This window comes from Sinocyclocheilus rhinocerous, unplaced genomic scaffold (genome assembly GCF_001515625.1).
Source record: "Sinocyclocheilus rhinocerous isolate Xijiao unplaced genomic scaffold, SAMN03320098_v1.1 scaffold469, whole genome shotgun sequence".
NCBI lineage: Eukaryota > Metazoa > Chordata > Actinopteri > Cypriniformes > Cyprinidae > Sinocyclocheilus > Sinocyclocheilus rhinocerous.
This window is the reverse complement of record NW_015636034.1, coordinates 613,189-634,107: the sequence shown is the minus strand read 5'-3', so window position 1 is coordinate 634,107 and position 20,919 is coordinate 613,189. Positions and strand designations below refer to the sequence as shown.

The following is a 20,919-nucleotide window of genomic DNA, read 5'->3' as shown; positions in this document are numbered from 1 at the left end:
AATCAGCTCGTTTACGAATCGGACACTGCTATCACGTTGTGTATAGGCTAGTGCATGATAATACAGGTGCATCTCAATAAATTAGAATGTCGTGGTAAAAATGTTTTTTTTATTGGTATTTTTCTTATGAAGTATTCTAATTTGTTGTGAATTGGTGGGTTTTTGTTAAATGTGAGCCAAAATCATCACAATTAAAAGAACCAAAGACTTAAGCTGCTTCAGTCTGTGTGCATTGAATTTATTTAATACACAAGTTTCACAATTTGAGTTGAATTACTGAAATAAATGAACTTTTCCACAACATTCTAATTTATTGAGATGCACCTGTATATCCAGTTCAAAATGATGAGGAACAACATGTTTTTATGAAATGTAGTGAAGTAAAAGTTCGTTTCCCAAATTAAAAATACTCCAGTAAAGTATAGATACTTGAAAATTGCACCCAAGTACAGTAACAAAGTAAAAATACTTAGTTACTGTCCACCACTGCTCGGTTGTAAATTAAGATTCAAACCAAATGTAGAACCCTTAAAGACTGTTTGCGATTTTGGATATACAGCTTTGGTGTCACTGGTTTTCTTCAGTGCAATAGAAAATAGATTAGAACACCTCCTTGTAAAAAATTAAAGATCTTGAATTTAAGGCATTACAAACAGCATTCATTCAATTGAAAATGTCAGAATCTGGAATGGACATCGCATACGAAAATTGGACTGAATTTTCACATTTGTGTTGGTGTTAACAGGCCTTCAGGCTACAATAAAACGTGTCCACTCTCTAATCAGCAAGTTCTCAAACTATGTTAAACAGAACAATACCAATCAAAAGCGCATATGTGATAAACACCAGCAAAGCCATAATCGTAGGACATCATTCCCTGAATAACTGGGCAGGATTTAATAACTGATGACAAAGGGAGAGTAAGCAAATATGGCTGTTGCAAAAAACGAGAGGCTTTGGACTACAGCTGGTCTGTTTGTTATGGCCTCAAAGGGAACAGCAGCACAGAAGACCCCAAAGCCTTTGTACAAACACATCCACACCCTCAAATTCTCACACTCCCAACTCTATTACAAGAAAAAAAAGATGACAAATCCCCATGTTTGGGTGCTTTTTATATTCCTTTTCACTTCAGGCCTCAAATACATCCCTATGTGATCACATGTATGGAGGAGTGGAGCCGAGCAGCCTCTGTTGTGTTTTGCAATCGATCCTTCCGGCAGGCTACAGTCCTCCCACGGGCTGCAATGAGCCAGCATGAGCAGCCAGCGTGATTAGCATCATGGGACGGCAGAGCTCAGAAAAACAAACCCATTGTGGAGCTCTTAGAGCATATGGCGTGTCCACCCACAGCAAGCTGGGGGGGAAAAGAGGGTAGAATCCAGTCAGATTTCTAACTGGTCACAAAATGTTGACTGTGCTGGCCTGAGAGCGCAGTAAAGGTGAATGTATGGGGTTTGTGGGAGGAGAGGGGCTGGAACGTTACACTTATAAATAAATGATGAGCTGTTCTTCAAGCCTGATTACTTCCCCCATCCCCTTTCTAGCCCAGCCAGCCCTGCGCCCCCATCCCACCATGCTTTAATGGAAAAATGTGACTGATGCTCCCATTGACCCATGAGGAAGAGCTGGAAAGTCTGGCATAAATCATTAGACTGCTATATTTAAATGATTTAAACGACTCTGGCCTTTTTTTTTTTTTTGGAAGCTACATATTTCACAGAAGTTTCGCTTTGGACTTAATGCTGTTGCTATCTCATAAACAAATGATTAACTGCCTTACGAATGATTAACCGCACTTCAAATATAACCTCCAAACCTGTTTTGATAATCAACAACAAGGTCTAGGCAAATGATCCAAGCCAAAGACAAACACAGTCATGCTTGATTTATGGGATTTCTTTGGATCTGCAGCAGCAGAGATCTAACAATATGTAATCGCTGTAATCACACACAAGTACTTGAAGCTTCTTTTTAACAACAGTGACAATTATTAATGCCTAATAATGGTACTTAGCAACATGTAGGTCATGTAGTTTGCCATGGACAGGTAGATGTATTATGTGCTCACACAGCATTTCCTCATTCATGCATGAAAATATTATGAAGTACATGCTAATGTCTCAGGATTTTTTTTTTTCTGCAAATGTCACTTTAGAAACCTTTTTGACTCCATTACAGTATTCAAGGGCCCCAAGACTTTTCCAGTTGTTTGTGATTTCCTGGATAAGGATTTGGTTCTAATAAATATATTTTTAAGCAGAATTTCTATTTGATAACAGATTTCAGAGGTTGGAAGAACTAGAAAAATTTATATTTATAAAGTGTACAAAAATGCCCACGGACTTATAACATTTTATTAATTTTCATGACCTTTCCAGGTTTAAAAAACAACAAACTCCTTCGTATATCCAGGTTTTTCAAGACAGCGGTAACCCTGGTTCTTCCAAGAAAAATATACTGAATTTTAATTGTTTTAACTTCTTTTAATGCTCGTTTGTCTCATTTTAAGTCATGACTAGAAGTTTGCTGAGGCCTCCTTCTTGAGAAGCTGTGTAGTTTAGAGTCATAACTTCTACCAGCAAAAAGAATCCACATTACACAATTACAAATGAGATTGCATACACTTTTGTTTAAACCAGCATTTAATACTTTTTTGAAGCACATTTATTTTGATCTCCAAATGTATGCAGGCCATTCAGTTTTCTTGTATAAAATATGTGGAAAAAATGTCACCAACTGTCCTCCAGTCTCACTCAGTCGAGTCTCTTGGAGTTCTGAGTGCACAGAAAGGCTTTCCTGCATGCCTACAATCACAAACAGGAAGTTTTTCAGCATGTTCATGACAATCAGTGTTTCACGGTGACCACTGACCCCATTGGGCTTCACCGTCACCGACTAAAACAGGAAGTATATCTACACCGTCATAAGACTAAGAGGTGTGTGTAGGCACCAATCATCCTGAACATGCTTCACATGTGCTTGAATGCAGGAAGTAACATTATCTGACAGGAAGCAGAATCCAGAAGTACTAGCTCATGACATGCTCGGTGGAAAATCTTTGAAGCCTCCAATGAATCTGCATTGAGTTTTTATACTAATCTTTTCCAACCTACCGAAACTTAATGAAAAATATTAATACATAATTTTAAACATAACAGAAAAATAAGATCCTCTGGCCTCTAAGGAATGTAAGTAACACGTCAAACCATAATCAGAGTTCCCAGTCACATGGTTAACTGTGGAGCGGTTCAGCAGAAACTTAAGCTCGGTAGAGGTGAAATATGATAAATAATAAACACACTCTATCCCTCTTTATTTTATATAACAATAATCCCCATCTACTATTAATAAAACTGTATTAGTTTAATAACAATTTTAAAAGGAATCTTTACCACGTCGTAAAAACCAACCAGATTCCAGATGCCCTAAAGGCAGGAAGAGGGGAGGTGAAAGGAGTTAAAACTAACTCCATTTACAAGCAGATCATTATCTGCTCTGGGTCAGAACCCTCTGCAATTATCCAAAATCTGTTTGTAATTTTAAAAACTCAGCTGGGTCCCGCCTCCACATTTCCCAAAGAAAGATTCCCTTATCATGTTTTACGCAGGGACAGAAAAGGTTTTAATGCTTAAGTTGGAAGAGATTGGTGTTTTGAAGCCGAGAGGCTTGCATTGCATGCTAAAAAGTGCTGTCCTTTAGATTGTGATGTTAGCAAGCCTGATTTTGAAAGACAGGCGGGCAAAAAAGGTCTAAAGGTGTGGTCACATTTGCCGTTGTTTGGCAAAAATTCGCAGGCAAAATCCAGTGATTCCAATAGGAATGCATGCAATTGGGAATTTCGAACAAGGGCGAAAAAATTCTCAACACAGGTTTCGCTCATTTTCCTGTTGGTTTGAAGCAGACTTCATACATCTCTATGCTATTGACAATGGACCTGTTTTTGCACGCAAAATTTCACTTAAATTTCACAAATGTGACCGAACCTTAAGGAATTGGGCGAGTTATTGGAGATAAACCAGAGTTGCAGTGGAAGTTAACTGGTGACGTATGGTTTAGTGGAAGATTGCCCGTAGAGTCCATAGAAATCAGGGTGCCTATGGCTCTGTGAGGCGTCGATCCAGTCGTGCATGGAGAGCCCCTGGAGAGGCTGGGACATTGAGGGTGCGGAGGGCAGGGGGTGGGTGTAGTCCTGTGTCCAAGGGAAAGATCCCGAGCGTGGGTAGGGAGGATGACCACGGTGGTTAGATATGGAGGGGACACTAGAGCAGTAGCAGTTGTCCATCGTGCACATGAGAATCTTACGGCCGCCGTACTGCGGCAGCATGGCCTGCTGGGACGAGCTGGGGTTGGGGTAGTCGGCAGGAGTAAAAACGGAGCTGGAATGATGGACAGACTGGGCACCGCTGCTACTGCTGAGGCCTACAATGTGCTGGGTGGAGCTACAGGGAGCCATGGGCGGCTGCGATGCCGGCCCGTCTGTGGAGTTGGAACCTTGACCCAGGAACTGCTGTTTGCTCATGGGGCCTGACGAGGACTCCAGCAGGCTGGTGCTGCTTTCAGGGAAGGCCATGGAGTGTTTGCGTTTCTCACCCCCGGAGGTATTCACACTGGAGGGATGGACAGAAACGCTCTGGAGGAAGTGCGCGGGAGTACTGAATGGTGCTGGAAACAAGGGGACGAGGACAAAGAGTTTGATTTGTGGAAAAAACCTATGTTGAACAGAAATATTTTTACAAGCAAAGTCAGTGGTTCTCAAATGGCTGTGCTTAAGGACCTAGATTATCATTTGGGGCATCAAGTAATGTACAACCCAACAAACCAACAACAAAAAATTGTTTATTATACAAAAGTTTAAAATGCAGTATTTATTGTTTCTTGCATGTTTTTATTGTTTTTTGAGGATGAGGGCATTCCATGGCCAATGATAAATAAGAGATAAAGAAACTGAAAAATAATTTAAAATCTAGATAAAACACATGTCAGTGTACTTTTTGTTTTCATGTTGGTTTCATATGGGGTTTACAAACGTCTTTTCAATATAATGAAAAAATTCTTCTAAAACAATGAAAAGCATTTACTAATCTTAGTTAATGTTAATTTCAACATTTATTAATACATTATTAAAAATAATGGTTTCTCTTTATTATTCTTTAATGGATCTGAGCTAACATGAACACAATGAACTGCTGTATTTTATTAACTAACGTTAACAATTAATATACATACTGTAACAAATGTATTACTCATTGTTAATGTAATGCATTAACTTATGTTAACTAATGGGACCTAATTGTAAAATTTTACCAAAGTATTTTTACACATATCTCATGCATTATAATAACTATATGTAAGTTTCTAGGGAGTTGCACAGAATGACAAGCTGAACTAACCTTGCTTTGTTATAAAAGGTAAATTTATATGATATTTAAGACTATTGACCTGTTTTTATTCTTGCACGTTTCTCAGTGTTGGTTGTGCTGCATCATCCTAACATCCTAAGGTTGTATGTATGAATTGCATTTTCAATATAAAAGGTGCAAAAAATTCTACATTGGTACCCGTCTAATTTGGCTTGCTTCTACCAACTGACATATTTGTGCCAAAAAGCTTACTATCATAACTATTCGTGATTACATAGCTAATGGAATTTTATTTTCATTTACCATTGTTTTATACTAGAATCAACGATCCAATTAGAAAAGAGGTGTGAACCACCAACGGTCACTGAACCACTAAATTTTTACTTGCCTTCCAGTATTTTTCTCAAGTTCTTTTCCTTTTTTGAGATTTCAGACAGGAATATTTTGGAATTAAGATGACCCACTTTGTAAGGAGGCAGAACACTGCCTGTGCATGACTGTGATCTGTGAAAAGACATGACCAGATTACTACATATTCAAAATGTGATTTAGTATTCAATCTATATACATTTCTGCACTTTGGCTCATAAACGACATACCTGTCCATGAGTATTTTTACTGGTTTTGTGTTCTACAAAGCAAAACAAAACAGAACAAAATATTAATCTCCCTGCATGCAGTCTACAAGCTGCTGCTTGACTGCCTCTTTGCCTGTAAACACGGAAAAATCTGGAAGTGCAGATCTGCTGATAACAACCACACACAGACAGGGAAACATTTCTCACAGGTATGGGCACATTCACACTGTGTTTATGAGAGTATGTGTGTGAGTGCAAGGGGATTTATAGCATAAGTCAGATGGGAGTGTGTTCAAGGAAATATTCACTGCGTCCGAAACCCAGAGCAGTCCAGTCAGACAGAAACTGGTTTCAGACACACTTCCAAGATACCATGACATCATGTTTAATAATCGAAAACAGGCAATATTTAATGACTACATGGCTTTTTTCTTGCTAGACATGGAATCGTATGTGGAAAACAAAAGAATTATGGATTAAGCGTTGTTTACATTGATCAAAAATGACATTTGTGACCCTGGACCACAAAACCAGTCATAAGGGTCAATTTTTAGAAATTGAGATTTATACATCATCTGAAAGCTGAATAAATAAAAGCTTTCCATTGATGTATGGTTTGTTAGGATAGGACAATATTTGGCCGAGATGAAAATCTGGAATCTGAGGGTGCAAAAAAATCAGAATATTGAGAAAATCGCCTTTAATGTTGTCCAAATGAAGTTCTTAGCAATGCATATTACTAATCAAAAATTACGTTTTAATATATTTAAAGTAGGAAATGTACTAAATATCTTCATGGAACATGATCTTTACTTAATATCCTAATGATTTTTGGCATAAAAGAAAAATCAATAATTTTGACCCATACAATGTATTTTTGGCTATTGCTACAAATATACCCCAGCGACCTAAGACTGGTTTTGTGGTCCAGGGTCACATTTATGAATTCATTTACTTCTTTCAATCAGACAGCATTTTTCCCCAGCAGCTTCCAAACCGCACACACAGGATTGTGGGATATCACAGACAGTGAAGGACGAGCAGATGAAGGCATCCGTGAAGGGTGAATGTAAGAATCGACCTCACCTTCATAAAGTTAATATCCTCTGCCTTGTCAAACACAACTTGGACAGAGCTGAGCAGTTTCTTGGCCTCCTGACGGCGTTCATTGAGCTGGAGGGTTTGGGTTGAGTTCTCCTGGCAGTATTTGGAGTGTGCTTTATCCAGCACCTCTAGAGTTCTCCCCAGGTCATCTTCTAAGAGCTGGTGCATTTTGTGATACTGCACACGCACCTCCTCCTTCAGCTGCTGTACCTTATCCTGCACAACACACACACACACACACAAGAGTACATACTGAATTTCTATAGTCTCCCTCATTGTGAACACTTAAAGAAATAGCTCTCTGTAGGAAAGGAAACTGAATACAACACTAAAGATACATTTTTGACGTTTCTGTCATTTTAAATGGAAAGTAAATGAAGAGTTTGGTTTCATTTTGTTAAATCTGTTTAATTTTTCTGCTTCTCAGATGTTTACTCTGAGAAAAATCCCCAGCAGTATTCTAGTTTCGGTGTCTAGTTTCAGAAAAGATTACAACAATGTCTCAAACTTTACCAAAGTATGCAATCAAAAGACTGAGATTTTAAAAAGGAGCTATGCTATCCACATTTATTTAATAGATCTATAATCCTACTGTATTGAAAAATTATCACATCAGCGACAGATTAATAAAGAGATTAATAATCCAAAGTGATTTCCTAAATACGTATCTAAAGCTTTAAAAGAGCAACCACAGAGCAAAAATAAGCAAAATCTTACTTTAAACTAAACTATTTTATATCCTCTGAATAAATAAAAAAGGTGGAAAACAACAATGTGCAGTACATTTGATGGTGTTTGTAGTGCAGTTCACTGAAGACAGCTTTGAAGGTTTAACAGTCTGTGAGATGCACAAAAGCTGCGGTATCTGCACTAAATTATATTTTAGAATCTTAATATACTTTCACAAGATCATCTGGAACCACACACCACCTTTTTATTTTAGAAAAGCTTGTATAAAGGTAAACTTTTAACCTTACTGATCATTAAACTGCATTTTACTTAGATATTGGTCTAGTTTTTCAAGTTCAGGTATTTAATGTAGTATTTATATTGTATTTTTAAAAGTTTTCGTTTTAGTTCATATTAACAACACTTTCATATTTTTGTCAAAACATGCAGGCCATTATGTCAGTCGAGATGAGTCAGTCATAAAACGTTCAGATTTGGTTTCTGATAATTTTGTTTTCGTAGCTTAATATGAGAACATTCCACATGTGTCAGCACAGCTTAGCTCAGTTATGTGATCTTGCACTTCTGTTGTTTTGCTTTTCATGTATACAGGTTGAATGAAACGGCTTTATCATTTGATTGCTTCCTACATTAGATTCCTTAGATTTTATTTTTTATTTTCTTACTTATTCCTGTTTTTTTTTTGTTTTTTTAATTCTCTTTAATATTAATTGTTATTTTCATACTTTTTTAATGTGGATCTCAGGAAAACCAGCAGCTGCTGTAAAAGCTAATAAGAGATTCAAATCCGAAACATGGAGACTTAGACCAGTTTTGTACTGCAACATACTTATCTAATTCATTTTCCTTAAAGTCCCCATGAAATCAGAATGAAAGTTTTTTTTAAGGTTATCTATAAGGCAGTGTGCTCCAAAACAGTGACACAATTCGCATTTCTCTGAACAGCTCTAGCCCAAGCTGTGATATAAACGAACGCGATTGGCTATTTTAAAAAGGGGTAGGGCTGCTTGATATGTCCCGCCCTGTCTTCCTGTTTCAGTTAAAATGACGTCAACACATAGAGTAACGCTGTGTGTTTCTAAGCATTTCAGGGGACCTTTAAACAACAAAAATAAAACTGCAGACAGGGAGAAAAGGTCTACACAAGGCTTAAGCACAGACGCTGCCAATGTCATACCAAAAACAGCCTCTTACATATTCATTAGCTGCAGTAGAGGGTGAGGGGAGAGACATGCAGACAGACAGACAGAGGAAGACAGAAGCGTGTGTGTGCATGCTCCCATCAACATCTCCTTACCTCCACCAGTAGTTTGTCAGACTCCAACTTATACAGCTGCTCCTCGATGTCTTTCACTCGATCGTCAATGCGATCCTGCTGCTTCATTAACATATGCTGAAGGGAGAGAAAAACAACACAAATCAAACCTTTTTCCCCAGATTCATGATCTGTCAAGCTCAACAAAACAGAACGACTCCAGGATCAAGGATCACCTGAACTATGAACTATTTTTAGAAATGTTTTCCATTGTAAAGTCAAACCCAAGCTAACAAAAGCAATGCATTCACCATCTACTCCAAAATACGACCCCAAACATCCCGCAGACCCTCTTTATGACATCCAAAAAAAATCTTATTAAAGCAAATGAGGACAACAAAACATGTCGGCAATGAGACTAATTCGTCAGAATCACACACGCACGTTTGCTTTGTGATTCTGCCTGCTATTAGGTGTCTGGACAGGTTTTAAATTGGATTCAGAGGAAGCCACTAACCCCAAAGCTCCCCCATCCCCCAGCCAAATCAAAGCCTGACAGTGTGCTGAAGCTTTTATAATCCCCTTTATACTCGGTCTCACATGCCCACAAGAACAACACTGCACCTCACCACACCAAAGTCCACAGGATGCTGAATAACAAGCCAATTTAGTCGTTTAATCACATAAACGTCCATGCAACATGCAATAGGCCGACTGCAAAGGGAGAATGCAGCTGTCATGACAACAATAACGCACATTGTGCATGCACGAGTGTGCGCATTAATAAGTGTGGAAATTTGAAGCAGCGCGTGAGGGGGCAAGGCCGCCTCGGCCTCTCATTTTGCTCGCTATCTCTCCCTTTGTTTGCACGGGCTTCTTTCAGTGTCAGTGACAGATTGTCATGTTATCCCAGTATAGTGAGATGTGCGCGGGACCACTGCAGGATCTATAGGTCACATGAGAGGAGACACATTCTTGAGGCCTACAGCAACCCGGGCTCCTGCAAACCCCTGCATGGGTGCCAGGCAAACAAACAGCATCTCTACAGTCAACTGTTAACAGCGGTCACTGGTCACCATGGACACTGATAGAGCGCAACGGTGCGGAAGTAAAAATCACATTCATTTTCTCCATAGAGAAACAGACATGAGCTCCGAGCTCACAAGTCAGCATCATTTCAACTTTTTTTCTTTTTAAATCTGTTAAAATGGCAAATTAACAATCAAATATTACATTATCCACCATTATGAAGCAGGATTCATCAGTCATATGGTTATATGGTCATATCATATGGTTACCAATACCACCGTTACCTGCACAAACAACTTGATGGAAATGCACATAATTCGCATTCTTTCTTTTCCACTTTTTTTTTGCAAATTTTAAAAAGATTTGCTTCATATTTGGATGGAAACCCAGCTAACGAAAAGCTAATAATGAATTAAATCACAAAAAATGTAAAATTAAAAATAAATAAATAGGGCTGCACTATTAATTAAAATAAAATAAACATTGCAATATAGGTTAGGCTGCAATTTAGTGTGTTTGAAAGTGATGCGCTGTATTAATTTACAGCTAATGATCTGCTTTCAGTGTCTCAGAGCAACTTGGTTTACAATAAATGCTGCTTTACACATGCTGCATGCTGCTTGTAACGCAATGTGTGCCAGGATCAATTTATTTCCACATTTGCATAATTAATTGAAGAATTTAAGACATATTAGTATTGTAACTTGTAGTAAAATAAAGTGTTATAATTATCAATTGCATTGTTAAATTTTTTTTGTGCATTTTTTATAATGAAGAGCTAAAAACTAATAAAAGCAATAACGAAAAAGTGATATTAAAATGATCAAGTATTCATTTTCTTTTTACAGCACATTTCTATTATGCTAATTGTTTTATAATTAGAGTTCAAAATAATAATTTAAAAACAATAATGAATGTTGATATTAAAACATTCTTTTCACCTGCACGCTTCAGCAGCAGCAACAAGATGCTTTCTTATAAGATTAAATGTTTATCTATGGCAGTTCAAATCACAATATCATACTAAATAATTACAACATCATTTTTGTGTCCAAATTGTGCAGCCCTATACTGTAAATACATCATTTTAAATAACAATCAAAACACTAAACAAGATTAAATATTTTATTTACCTGCATGTCATGACCATTAGTCAACATCAGAGAACTTAGAACATGTGAATGTGTTGTTGAATTATTAAAAATATTCAATTAAAACCTCAAGGGGTACTTCAAAAAACTATTTTTGACTATTAACTATTAACAAAAAATTTTGTGAATGCCTGATCTGGGAGCTCGTTAAAGCTGGTTTTTATTTTATTAAAAAAGTTAGATTTTTTTTTTTATTATTAAATTATGTTAACTATTTATATTTATTAATTATTTGTTATTATTTGTGAAATACCAATGAAATACAAATATTTTGAGTTTTACTGACAAAAGCTGCTGTCCATGTAGAGCGTTCCATTTCAGTTAGCGTGCTGTCATTAAAGGCAGCTGTCTATGTAGGCAGCAGACAGCAGAACAGCTCACTACGGTATGGAACAAATCAATAGTTTTTAACAGATGAGTGTACCATTGCTTTGGTCTTACATACTGGCATTTCGAGCACCGTGTCAACAGTGGTATCAGACTGAGTCACTGATTACACACAGTTATGAGTACAGGAAACTGTACATCTTCAGCTCGACAATGGCCAAAGCTTCACGCAACATACCAGCAGGAAGTTACAGAAAATGACTGCTCTCCTGGTGCCATTTAGCTTAACAGCAATCAAAAGAGGACCTTTTATTTAAGGTTTTTAATTTGTTACAATTGTTGGCGTACAGATGAATGTATCCGTGTACTATACATCTGTGCAAGCGCTTCTCGTTTCAAAACACGCAGATGTGCAGATACGATCTGTCAATCTCTTTTGATTCGGAGCATGGAAGGTAGCATCTAAAGAATCTACAGACTTCTACAGACAATTAACTGTTTCTGTGATAAATGTAAGCCATTTAATTGCAGCAACGCGACGCCTGATGATAGGCTTGTTGATGGCTTTTTTAAGCTTTTAAGGTGAAGAAGATCGGAGCTCAGACTGAGACCAGAATTATCTGGTTTTGTGGGGTAGTGTGAGGGGCGTGTGTGAATTTCACAGCTAAATGCTGGATTGAGTTGATTTATTTCTGCAGTTTGTAAATGACTCAAAACAACCTACGTACAGTCACAGCAAAGACAAAAGGTCAGGCATCCTGGCAGCTATATGTGAAATGTGCAAACGGCACAGTGCTCTGAATGCATAGTGATAACTTACAATTCACTTATAAATGGACAAAACCTCATGTGTGCGTCGCAGTATTCATTCATAATCACGGATAAAAAGATTTTCAAATGAATGGTGCATGATTTCATAAAACAGATGAGAGTACAGATTCATTCAAAGAAAGGTCAGTATAGACACATCCTACATACAGACTGACACTTTCCATGAATACAGTGACCTTTCTGTGCTATTAGAAGAGTATTTGCAGTAAGAACTATTAGATGTTTCATAAACCATTATTTAACATAAAACTAACCTATCATGAAAAGTACCTATATAATGAGCACATTTAATATTTACATCCCCACTTAACTGGTGATTATGGCCTGTCCTACTTCAAATGTCTTGATCTCATTGACTGTATCCAACACAAAATCGTACAACAACATCAAAATTTTAATCAAATCATACTCTGAATTATTTATTAAAATATTTATTTATAAATTTATTTTAAATTTAGACACTTTTTAAAAATGTTCCATTAAAAAGTTGCAAAAACTAAAATAGAACTAGGTTGCTAATTAATTAATAGAAAGTAAAACACCTGATATCACATGATTTAGATTGATCTCCTAAAAGGGAAATATAACTATTGTTGTGTAGTTCAATAATGTTCAATAATGGGGCTTTAATGTATAAAGCCTAAATGACCTCAGTGGAGATGCTATTGTAACCAAGGACAGATTCATACTATATATAACTGAATCTATGTAAAAGCTTATTTGGAATTGCTGACAGAACTGTATCTTCCACCTGATCATTCATCCTGAAATTGATTATTGCATGTATAAAACATCTCTATATATTCAACAACCTAACTTTTAGATGTGCTCTATAAGCTTATACAAGCATTTTCTGTACTCCGTTTAACCACCACTACCACAAAATAAATTGTAATTCATTTGAATTAATCATTTTAAAAGAATCACACAATCACAAGCTAGCAGTTTAACAATAGTTAGACAAATCCTTCACTGAAAGAAATCACTTAATTAGAAAGAGTGGTTACTGAATCAACATCTGATTTGCTTACTGAACTGCACATTTTTACTATCCAGCTAGTCGGTCTCAAAATACAACAACATGTAGTTCAGTGGTCACCAACCTTTTTAAGCCCAAGATCCCTGACCTCAGCCTTTATGAAAGACAAAATCTACCTATCGAAGAACTGATAGAAAAAGACGGCCAAGATTGTACTTCCAATTTGAGGCCCTTCATTTCATGGTCATGGTCATTCAGATTCCTTTTTTTTTTACAAGCAAATTGACTGATTTCGATACTGGTTGCCACTTTTTTTTTAAGCAAATGTATTTACCGTGTATTTGCTCTATAACATGCAAACTGGCCTTATAACTAACTGTAGCCATTTGAAATTAGGGACATATTAGTCACGATCCAAACAAAGACGCTACACGCATGTTGCATGAGCAGTTGTTTTTTAATTAGATTGTATTGATTTAAAGCAAAAACAGAAAAGCCTGACTTTAGCTTCGTGAAATTATGCTACATAAAACATACCTGCATGAACAAAAACAGCAGACAGGCTGAATGAGACTCAAATTCACTCTCTGACAGCAGGTGGCGCTTATGGAGCAGCAGCGATAAAGCGTTTACTAGGTTTACTGCTGTAAACAAAGCAGCGCTGCACTTATAAATACTATTTTATATGAAGGTAAGAGGAGGAGAGAATGCAATTGTCATCAAAACTTTTCTGAAGACAGTCAGGTTCCTTTAGTAATACATTTATACATTTCTTCCTATATTTTGCTCTTAGTGAACAGTGGGCTTGCTCTGCCTGCTACAGTACATCAGCGTCTCTGTTAACGTCCTGTTTAACAGACTCAGGCATGATGTACGGTATTTTCCTTTATCACTGCTCCAGTAGCTCGCAATGTAATGTATTTTTGTATTTATTTTTCTGTTATTTTTGGGAGCTAACATTACTGGGACAGTGATAAAGATCTACCGGTCGATCGCGATCAATGGATTGGCGACCACTGATGCAGTGAAAGATACACATCTTACTTTTGTAATAAATTATATTTCAATAGTACGAAATAAAACATGAAAGGTGGATAGAAGTTACCTTGCTGCAAAAACAGACATCTGTTTCAACCTGTTGGTTAAATCTGAGCAGTTTATCTAATATCGTGGAAAACACTAAAGAGGTCTGTTTATCTTGGCAGAGGCATGATGACAATGGGAAATGGCATGGCACCCAGCATGAAGAAGCAAAGCACCATATTACAGTACAAACTGCTTCCACATAATCACATCGTACATTCATCTGCAGCAGCAGCAGCTTTGTCCAGATGAATCGCCATCACAAAAGACATTGCCGGCAACATGTCTAGCTGATAAGGCAAGCTTGCTTTCTACTCCACATCCTCCTTATTTTCCTACTAGACTCGTTTCACTCAAGGTTTGCTTTTGCAGTTCATTCCAGAACACTTTTCTCCAAATGATTACGTGTTTATGTGATCCTATGCAGAACTTACATGTCACAGGTGCAAAGAGTGAATGGTATTCACCACTTTCACAATAATATGACTGTGATTCCAAACATCTGAAATCATCCGACTGTACTGAACGTTTCTCAAGGCCGACTGCGAGAGTCAAATAACGCTGTCCGGGCTTGCCTGCGTGCAGCGGTGTGATAAGAATGGCCTCTCAAATTATTCAGCAACACCACAATCAATTTTCAAGTCTTTCTAGAGCAAAATCTGGAGGACAATTACATTCCGAATGATCCGGTCCAACTGAGAGCATGACTAATTTGCAGAAAATTGTCAAATGTGGGCTGAGCCAGGCATCCACGCATAATTCCTCACTGCTTGTGTCCTATATTTAAAACACAGGGGTTATATTATGGAGCGTGAATGTCATTGGACCGTCCAAAAGAGTAAACGGGTTTCAAGCAGACTCCCGTCATAAAAAAGGGGGGGAAAGAGATAGCGGGGTGATCCTCCATCGGATCTCCCATGATGTCATCCTGCGAACAGGAGGCGGATAATTGGGAACGGAGCAGAGAGGGAACTGAGGTCACTCCCTTCCTGTGTCTGCCTGGAACCCACGTCCTATTCCTGAACAAGAGGCGAGGGAGCAAAGAAGGCCAGGCAGTTTTACTGTGGGACCACTTGAGTCACACTCTCTAAATTTATGCACTTGCGAAAGAAAGAACAGAGGGATGTGTGTGTCTTTCAACAGCAGCTGTGGGTAGAGCAAGCCTTGAGTCCATTTCCTCCCTCTCTTTCCCTCTCCTTTTACAGACACTTGGCTGCTTTAGGAGCCATGACACATTGGCCATCTAAAAAGCAATCCTCCACGCATCCAGAAGTCGTCCCTGCCAAGTCCAGCAGCAGCTCACCTCACAACAGTTCATTATTCTGGGAGGCAGCTGAAGGAACAGCGTGTTTTTTACACTCCTACACTGCAGAATGTCCCAGCTAATTTTCTCATTAGCATATCCATCACAGTTTAATTGATAGGTAAAACGAGCTTTAATAAGTAGCTTTGGGGATCAAGACAAATAAATGCAGGAAATAAAAATAGAAAGATGTCTTTACAAAATACAAAATTCTTTCCCTTTACAAATGATGTTATCAGCATGACAATTTGAGTAAAAATTTAACTGAAAAGTGAACATGAATTTCTAATCGTATTTTTTGCCTAAATGGCAGCCACACTCGAGCTGCATTAAGTTTTCGTAAAACCTGATGATCATGTGGTCCAGCATGATTTAAGATGATCCAAAGAGCTTCAATGAAAGAAGAACATCTGACCATTTGGACAAAGAGTCACATGATCAATGTCACACATTTACCTACCTAGAAATCTGAAACATTTCTCTATTTACATCAATATAAATGGACTTTTGGACCCCACTGTATGTATTTGCTAGTATATGATTATCAGACATTCAATTTTCCAGTATTGAAGAGCTTGATGTTGAGATATAAAACATTTTTAACATGATAAGTCTATGTAAATAGTCTCATCTATAAAGCAAACAAGATAAGTATTCCTCTGTGAAGTTCTACTCTGTAAAGCCTGTTTTATGGACAAGCTCATTATTTCTTTCTGCTATTTGGCAATCAGTCACACAGGAAAGAAGAAAAGATGTGTAGGTGGCATTTGCAGTGAACATTTAAAATCAAGCACTCGGAGAATAAATTTTAAAAAATTCTTAGCATAAATTTACTATGCTAGTATATTTACACTTGTTCTAACTCACTTTGAGGCTATTAGTCAACTTAATAAAGCAGAAGTCCCGATATTTCTCGCTCTGAGGAGTGTTGACAGTCTCATTATACCGGCGTTAACATTCGGCTGACAGGGCAGAGAGACTCAGGATATGACAGAAGTAACTAGGAATGGTAGCATAAAACTCATGTTCCAGCACAACTAATGTTTCAAGAGGAAGTGATTGCTTCAGCCTTTGAAAGGGAGTTCACTCCTCACCCCATCCATATCCAATAAGTGCGCTCATGATGAAAAAATCATGAAACTGATTAGGGAGGCAAAGTTCAGTCCTTTCAAGTCCTCAGTACTTTGATTGTCTAATTGAGGTTTTTGCTATAATTAGGCTAAATTTTGCTCCTCGTTAAGCCAAACTTTTTCACAGTGTTACAGTGTAAATATATTCGTTTCTACTAAAGAAAAGTACTTTCTCTTACTACTATATTTATTGCTACATAATAAATGGATAATAAATACGGACAATGAAACGTTACTAAATAAATACAAATTTCCTACAGTATCATTACATTAAAAGAATAGTCTTTCAAACCAGCTTTCAGAACCTTTCTGACATTTTGTTTAAATAAGTAATGCAATTTCTTCAACCAAAAATATTTGGCTGAAACACCAAAAAATGAATTTATGGTTTTGGCCAAAATAGTTTTGGAGGGCTGAAACCATTGGACCAAACAGTGACATTTATTTAGTAATTCTCTGATTAAGCGTTTAGACAATGGCAGTGTCAATTTCATGCACATAACATGGATGATCTACAACAGGTAAATCTGTCAGCAGTGTTGATGCACTTCTGACCAAAAATTACGCTAGAGTAGCAATATGTAAAATTTGTTTGACTGAAATACAGAAAGGCAGTTTGTTGCCAAAGATCTTAACAATGACTGAAAACACGACTGATTTTTCATTTTCGGGTTTTGCTATATGAAAACTTTAATCTCGGTTTCAGTTTTAAGTGAAATGTTAATTGAAACATAGAATTTGCAAGATAATGTATATATAGCAATAATAAATGTATGTGTGTTTATTAATTTTTCCAGTACCGATAGCAGAACCGTTAACGTCAGAGCTTATCGATACTCCGGTCTTTTATAATTTAGCCCCGAGGCCGATTAAATACCGGGTTTCGGTACCCATCCCTAATTGAAACTGTATAAACACTTTATGATCTTGTGTTAATAATTAATTTAGGCATACAATACATTTGTTTAGTTTTGAATCAAATTTAGAATCCTTCTAACGTCATAACTCCATCTTCCAATGAAACAACAGAATTCACTTTGATGACGTATGCAGGATCTCTCCAATCATCCATCTGCCTCTATCCAACCACAAATGATTAAACCCCGCCCTAATTTTTTCCCCTTATCCGTTTCACTCAAATGTACTCCAAAATACTAAAGAAAAAAATCTGCTGCTACTTCTGTTTCATCGAGAATTTAATATACACAGTTAATGCACTTTCACACTGAATATCTTATGTCCCTCAAAAGAAATTTGGAGAACCGTGTATTTGAATTAATTATTCTATGTTAGCAAAGTTTATTATGGTAATACACCACTTCCATAGATAGGGGGTCACGCATTTAACAGGGCTGTAACCCCTGACACGAGTTAACCAGGTTAAATTAATCCACAGTATGTGTGCTCAGTCCCTGATGCAGGAGGAGTCTCCTTACACCCCTACAGAGAAGGTCAAGCACTCACCCTGATGTCAATGCGTCGCACTTCCACGTCGCACACCGCGTGGCCGTGGTTGGGCGCACATCTGGAGAAGAAGCAGTACTGGCAGACCGCCACCTGTTCCGCATCGCAGTGATAGAGTCTGTACTCATCGTGGTGCAGGCAGCTCCAGGCCCGCACCTCCTCAGCCCCCACCAGGAGGTGTCCAGGAGCGGGACAGGGCTGCTGGAGATGCGTCTGGATGTGAGACTGGCAACACGGTGCATTGCAACGAAGACACACTTTCTGCGCTAGCAGAGGAGGCCCTCGCCTACACAGAATGCAATGCAGTACGGCCGGAGCTTTCTCGACGTTCAGCGCGTTGAACTTCTCTACAATGTTAGTCAGTTTGATGTTTTTCTCCAGGTTGGGTTTCTGATTGTACGCGTGGTTGCACTCAGGGCAGCGCACGTTGGCCGTGTCTTTAGCCCAGGCCTCGCTGATGCAGCTCCGGCAGAAGTTGTGTTTGCACGGCAGCTGCACAGGCTCCACGAACACATGCAAACAAATGGGACAAATGAGTTCCTCCTCGAAGCAGTTCCGCCAGTTCTCAGCCATCTCAACCAGTTGATCAGACATCCAGTTTTGAGTTGATCAGCTCGCGGAAGGCAAACATCAAGTTCTAGCACCGTCCCAACAAGGTTTCGCTCATTCTCGCGACTCTTTCATTTAGATCCAGGTGCTAGGTCAGTCGATGAAGACCATACGAGCACAGAAGCCCCAGAGAAACAGCTGCTGATCAGACCCAAACATGCCAAGCGAGCGTTTCTGCTCCTGGCAAAGTTAGTCAGCAATCAAATACCACAGTCGGGCGTGAAAGAAGGAATCTGACGTCCAGGGTTTCTTTTTTAACGAGAGAAACTTCGACAATCTATCCACAAATGATAACCATAAAAAAGAACACTTACTAATTATGGTAATATTTTAGGGCGAGCGAAACATGACAGAAAATGACTTGACTAATTGAAAATGCTATTATGAAAAATCATTTTAACCATTGTGTTCGTTTTACGAACTTTACATCCGATTTTAATAGCTTTTGATAGTCTGACAACTAAATAAAAACATAATACGCAGTAATGAATTGTTTATTACAACAGTAATAATAGTAATTTAATTTATGCAAAGTAGTTTGTGATCCAAATAGTGGCACATTTATTTTCGTCTTTGTTTTGGGCTTTGTCTGATTGTAAAGCTAAACATTAACACCCTTCAGAATGAATGACTAGTATTTAAAAAATATCCAAACAATATATTAAAAATGTTTACTTTTTTACGCTATTCTTCAGAGGCCCCGTAAATGATGCCATTTATCGGTCAAAACGAATCGATAAACGCGCAGAAGCTTGAATGTGTTTACAAAGCATCGGTCAAACCAATTATCAGTCTATTTCCAAATACGGCACCCAAATCAAACCCCAGAGCCAGACGGAGCACGCGTTAAATGTCTCAGTGACAGATGCCTGACTATCCGCTGAAAGATAACTAACTACTAGTTAAAGGCTACGACATCGTCTAACATCCAGTGTCAGTCAAGATAAGATCAGTTAAATCCAAACTTAAAATGTCGTATCGTCGTTTAAAACAGGAAAAGGGTGACGCCACAAGTTGCGCTGAAAACGTCCTTTCGTAAGCAGCTGTATAGTCATTTACTGAAGAAGTCGATCACGCAATTTGATTTGTGCCCAGGGCACATGACATTTGCCCTGCTGGAATTATAATAAAGTAGACCTGAGTCTCGGTGCTGCTCGTGTAACACTATATCGATAAGATTTCTGTCCCCTACAACTGTAAGAGAGGCAGCCGGTAAAGCTAGAAAGACTGTTTTATCTATTATAATGACACGACTTTGAATGAACGTACAATTGACGCGTATACATGCATGCCAACATGCTCTCGAAGCATTAAACCACAAAGAGCTGGGATTTTATCATTAGCAGAGCTATTCTCTCGCTATCTGTGTTGGTAAAACATTATAGAATAATCCACAACCTGATCCATGTCCATGTTTCGCCTGATGTTTACCTGGCGCACTTACCAGAGACGGATTGCGTTCATTTTTAGAGCCTAATGACTTGTATTTTATTTTGACGATGCTAACTCGCTTAAAATATTCATGTATTAAAGCCAGATACCTTTGTTGCTCTTAAAGGAGACGATATCGTTTGGCCCTTGTTATTGCTCATCAGCCCTCTTGTTTTCCTGTTTAACGCGAAATAAAAACGACGTATCTGTTTACTTTTCCTCTCATTTGTATGCCCTTTATATAGACGGCTCACGTAAAGCAAACAGATCCAGTTCTGCGGTCACCCAGGGATATCACGTCCTTTAAAACGTTAGTCCTGATTGAAAACAGATGCTTCAGCGCAGTATTCCAATCTGCGTCTGTTATTATTTATGATTTTTTCCCCCCCCTTTCAAGCTAATCCTAGATGAGAGGAACGCAGGCACAGGACTGCAACTCAGGATACAGTTCACATACTCCCCTTTCCCTGGTCACGTGATCAGCGCGGACTTGACACATAAAAGTGGGTGGGGTTATTAAGCAGGGGCGGGGTTTGATTTAAAGGGACACATCTCTAGTGTTTTGAGAGCTGTCAAATGTCTAAATTCAGTT

General features: G+C 38.2%; 1 protein-coding gene across 2 annotated transcripts; it reads right to left on the bottom strand.

Moving 5' to 3' along the window:
* Window positions 1-3,667: 3,667 nt before the first annotated feature.
* Window positions 3,668-20,775, bottom strand: LOC107747550 (probable E3 ubiquitin-protein ligase TRIM8). Of its 2 annotated transcripts, XM_016562123.1 has the most exons (7): window positions 20,438-20,775; window positions 18,288-19,173; window positions 9,033-9,128; window positions 7,028-7,261; window positions 5,963-5,994; window positions 5,752-5,867; window positions 3,668-4,665 (listed from the first exon to the last, which is right to left on the bottom strand). In XM_016562123.1, exons 2-7 carry the CDS (start codon window positions 18,879-18,881, stop codon window positions 4,037-4,039), a joined length of 1,701 nt encoding a protein of 566 aa, XP_016417609.1. In that variant the 5' UTR covers window positions 18,882-19,173; window positions 20,438-20,775; the 3' UTR covers window positions 3,668-4,036. The 2 variants fall into 2 exon arrangements, with proteins under 2 accessions (XP_016417609.1, XP_016417608.1); XM_016562122.1 differs by having other exon boundaries at window positions 18,288-20,775.
* Between the last annotated feature and the right edge of the window lie 144 nt (window positions 20,776-20,919).

Bases quoted from the DNA above. Each gene is read 5' to 3' on its own strand.
- LOC107747550 (XM_016562122.1), bottom strand. From the start codon at position 18,881: ATGTCTGATCAACTGGTTGAGATGGCTGAGAACTGGCGGAACTGCTTC. The intron at 7,262-9,032 runs GTAAGGAGATGT...TGTGTTGTGCAG, and splicing joins CTGACAAACTACTGGTGGAG to GATAAGGTACAGCAGCTGAA. The intron at 5,995-7,027 runs GTGAGGTCGATT...TTTGCTTTGTAG, and splicing joins AGGATATTAACTTTATGAAG to AACACAAAACCAGTAAAAAT.